This window comes from Pinus tabuliformis, chromosome 6 (assembly GCF_031772625.1).
Source record: "Pinus tabuliformis cultivar Carrire ecotype Pingquan chromosome 6, CPIR1, whole genome shotgun sequence".
NCBI classification, from domain to species: Eukaryota; Viridiplantae; Streptophyta; class Pinopsida; order Pinales; family Pinaceae; genus Pinus; species Pinus tabuliformis.
In genome coordinates, this window is record NC_142292.1 from 945,943,666 (window position 1) to 945,948,272 (window position 4,607).

Genomic DNA, 4,607 nt, shown 5'->3' on the forward strand with positions numbered 1-4,607 from the left:
TTTGAAGCAAATATTGTGAAATGTGAACCCAGACTTGTGCTCCTTGCTAATCTTTCAGTGCTCTATGGAATTCTTATCTCCTTGACGGCTTCGCATTTTGTAATCATTGTTAATACTCTATCTATTATCTTAAATGTATGGGTTTATGAACAAGTTGTCTTCTTAATGATATATCAGTTGCTTTGAGCGTCATGAATTAATTGGGAAAAAACAACTATATTTGGTGGATAACTCTGTTTTGATAGGTTCCTGAACTTTGAAGGCAAACAACTACAACCCATTTGGTCGCGGCAGGGTTAAAGCTGTAGAGGTTTCTGGGTTCTCTGAATCTATTGCTTATTATTACTTTGTATCATGTTCTCTTATATTTTGAGGTATATACCACTATCGGCTTAGTAAAGCTCATGTGTTGCTTTGTTTCTCTATGGCTCGGGTGTCTGCTTGGTTGAGGTTTTGGTTGGTGGATATTGGCATTCTCTGGTTCTGGCTTAAGGTATCTCAGTGTGGTTTGCAAGTAAGGTTAATGGCCTGACCCGCCTCTCACAAAAGGAACTTTGGCTGGGGAAGCCATGCTCAAGTTCATAGTAGGGGTCGAGGGTGTGGTGAAGGGCAAGCTCAGCGTTCGCCTCCCAGGGGTAAAGGGTGTTGTGGTATTGCGGGTAAGACATGGGAAGTCGCTCAAGCTTACCACTGTAACACTCCTCCTCTTGTCCGTTAGTTAATATCGAGTTGGGAAACAAAATTAAAGCAACAAGTTGAAAATAATGATTTGGACTTGGAAGAATGGCAATCCTTAGTTCAGGATCCTGGCCATACTCGTGTAAGATACTCTCAATTCCAATAGTCGGTTTATCTATACTGGCTTATGAAGCATATCGTGGCCAAATCAATTATGTCCAGTGCTGCAGGGCCATCCAAACCAAATTCTGATCTCCAGGAAATTCACAGTGAATTTCAATTAATTCAGCGTCAAATCCAACTTCAAAATGTTTGTCTCAGCCAGATTGAGAAGCACATCCCTTGTCTTCCATAAACAGAGCTGTTGGGTTCCAGCACCAAAGATCTGACACCTATTGATTCTTCAAATGAGTAATGGGCTAATTAGCACGGTTATGTTTTTTGAAAATTTTGAGTAGTGTATCAAATGGCTTCACAATTGTTTAGTTTATGTCTTAGACATCTAGCTATCAAGAGTATTAAGGACATATATACTTACATTGCACTGCTAGACAATCTGAAAACCTTTAAATAATGGCTTTCATGCAGTTAGATGACCAACATATCTGGTTTCCCAGTGGGTGGGTTGAGGTCATCTAACACTTGTTGGATGTATATGTACTTTCTACTTTTTGAAATGAAATAGAAAGGATCTGCAAATCTTACAAAAAAATAAAAACTAAATACTTACATTAAATATACATTACAACAAGATTCTCAACCATGGATATTCACCTCCATTTTACCATGGATATTATTAACTTGTAAATTGGCATTGTTACAATACGATGGACCAATATCATGGCTTATCAATACCACTTACCCAAAAACCATAATTCATATTTGATTTCAGACTTTTGTTATCCATATTTATTTTTGTAGGTAGAATGTTTGATGGATATTTCGAACCTACTGAAATGAACCTCATTAGTAGGTTGGAAATGTCCATTAAACATAGATGATGTGATTTATGTGAAAGCTAGCTACAAAAACCATAATTCATTTCAAAATCAAAATATTTTAGAAATATTTTATTTTAGTTTATTTTATAACAGTTTTTAAATTAAATCTAAAAGTAAAAAACTACAAGGAGATCTTGTAATGATGTAAATATTTGTAAACATTTTCATGTGGGTTCAATTAAAAAATAATAAAATGATAAAAGTAATTGCCTAGAGAATCTAGTCCAGTATGTAAAGATGTAAAGTGTTTTTTTTGTATTCAAGCTTCTATGATTCATAATGAATTAAGCAAAGTCTTTCGGTAGAAATCACACAAGAGAAATTTTTGGCTGACCTGTTTCGAACCAACAAGTGTGGTTCATCAATTGTTATAAATATTTTGATTAGGTCAAAATAAAATAAAATTAAAAAAATTAATTATGATGATTATCAATAAAACATTTTGACTTGATCCAATTACATAAAACTAAAAATAAAATAAAGTATAACATATAAAACTAATAATTATAATTATAATTAATAATAAAACCAACCTAGATCCATTTTAACGCTGGATCTATCAAGCATTGAGAGATCAAATCTCTTGAGATGCAGACCTCTTTTAGACTGAACTGAGGGGGAATCTCTTGAGATGCAAACCTCTTTTAGAGTGAAAAGAGATTTATCCCTCTACTGGCTTGATAGATCCCGAGTTAACATGGATGATTTTAATATTTTTTTACTACATATATAGATTCAACACAAAGCCCTTGGAGCACTTTGATTATACAAAGTTCCCTAATTAAAATTATGAATTCAATAAATCCCCAAAAAATCTAAAACAAATAAATCCAATTTTTTTTTTTTAAATCACACTTAAAAACCTCTAATTTTTAATATTTATTAACATTTAATAATCATATAATTTATATAACTATATTAATTATTTAATAAATTCAAATATCAAATTTAAATTATCCGAAAAAACACTACATATTATCCAAAATCCACTAACATAATTGCCATAAAACTTGGGATTCCTTCCTTGACATTCAATATGCCTTGGGGGATGAAGTCCATTTTCTTTTGTAGTTGTCTATAATGGGACTTTTTGGAAGTCTTTCCGGTCAAAATCCGGCAGCAATTTATTGGAATCGCAAGTTTGATAGCTAGTTTCTGCACAATCAAGGCGTCCCAAAGATTTTTCAGGGTGCTGAATCCAAATCAAGATTTAACCTCAATTTCTTCCGCCCCATTCCGTCACCAAAATCTCCAAAAAATAACATTATAAACAACTCCTTTTCTTTTCTAGATCTATGCATGTTCATGTTGACTTAACTGCCTTGCACAACCTCCCAAAAAAACATTGAACGGAGACACTTTTCCGCTGGGTTTTGATATTCAGGCGGATTTGTGCAAAAACCCTTTCAACAAAATAAACTCCAATTTATAGTCAATACACATCCGTCCAGATAGACTACTCTTCCATCCTTATCCCTTTGACACGTTAGAACGATCGCATTGGCTGGCATTCTAATTAAAGGCAGCCGCAGAACGATCCAATTCTCGGCCGCAAGTTTTGAGTGAAAATGGCGACTGTGAGGGCAAAAATGCAGAAGAGAGCGGACGATTATTTCAGATCTCGCGATGTGAAAAAGGGGATCGAGCGTCTGGATAGGAGATCGGCCAGCGGCATCGACGGTTCGCCCAAGAAGGGAGGCAATGGCGGGAAGTTTACCTGGGGCGGGATTCGATCCTCTGACCTCCCTTACTCTCAGCCTGCCCTTGACAAGAAGGACCCCAACTACGTGGATAGGGATGATGATGAGGAAGAAGAAGCCCAATGAATGAGTTATCGGTTCGATTCTCAGCGTGTGGGTGTGTTTCCCAGCCTGATCTGTACATATTTTTCTGTAAATCTCTGAAATTTCTGTTTTCTGTTTGGGGGTTGAATACGGAGAGGGAAACAAGTGTGATGTTTCCTTTGTGGTGTTTATGTAAATCTGTGACTGAATTGGAATAAAATGTCATTTTATTTGTACAACATATGAATTTGTTGGTTTGGTTTGGTGAATTTATTTGTTTTCCATGGCTGGAATGCATGTGTAGAGAGGTTAAAGTGTGATCCCTAAATGTAGGATTTGAATTTCCTGTGAACAGGATGGTTGATCATCATTATCTCTTTCTTTGTTGAGTAATTTGTGATTCAATGTTTCTTTCTTTGTTGAGTAATTTGTGATTATAATTCTTTCTGCAGACTAGCATAGCCTAATCTTAAGGGCGTCCAAGAAATTTGAACAAATGACTTCCTGCTAAATACTTAACAATAGGACTTCACCCATTAAATTAATCAATTTTATATATAAATTTTATATAATGATTTTTAAACCATAAAAAGATTTGGATCTCACCAAAAATGTTTCACTGCTTCCCATAAAAAAATTTCACTTATTCCAATAAAAAACTCTTAATATTTCGACAACTCCGAAATTGTTTTAAGTTTATTTTGATTCTTTTTTTAAAATTTTTCCATTACCATTGCCCAATGTAAATGCAGTGAAGCAGTTTTTGTTGAATGACAGCATAATCTCTTTTGAAATGAATGTATAATCTTCTGTGAAAACATTATTTTTAATGGGTTTAATATAAAAATGATCCTAACACTTTGACGAAACCCTTATAATTGGTGAACCATTAAAACTTATGCTTTTAATATTATTCCGATCTCCTTACTTTATAATATGGGACATGTTAACATGTGATATCTATAGTATCATCTATTTGATTATATAATTTGTCATTTCCTAAAGAAAAAACTAATATCTTAATATTAAAAATAAATATGAAAAAAATAAAATACATATTCCAATGATAAGATTTTTTATTTTACTTTATTACCGCCTCTTTACAAACAAATAAGACATTTGATACGAAAGAAAATGGTTAAAT

The 4,607-nt window shown here is 33.8% G+C and overlaps 1 protein-coding gene across 1 annotated transcript; it reads left to right on the top strand.

The window, feature by feature from the left end:
• The first annotated feature begins 3,198 nt into the window (after positions 1–3,198).
• Positions 3,199–3,704, top strand: LOC149262069 (uncharacterized). Its single transcript, XM_089383218.1, has one exon. The coding sequence runs from the start codon at positions 3,248–3,250 to the stop codon at positions 3,503–3,505; it is 258 nt and encodes an 85-aa protein (XP_089239344.1). The 5' UTR covers positions 3,199–3,247; the 3' UTR covers positions 3,506–3,704.
• The last annotated feature ends 903 nt before the right edge of the window (positions 3,705–4,607 follow it).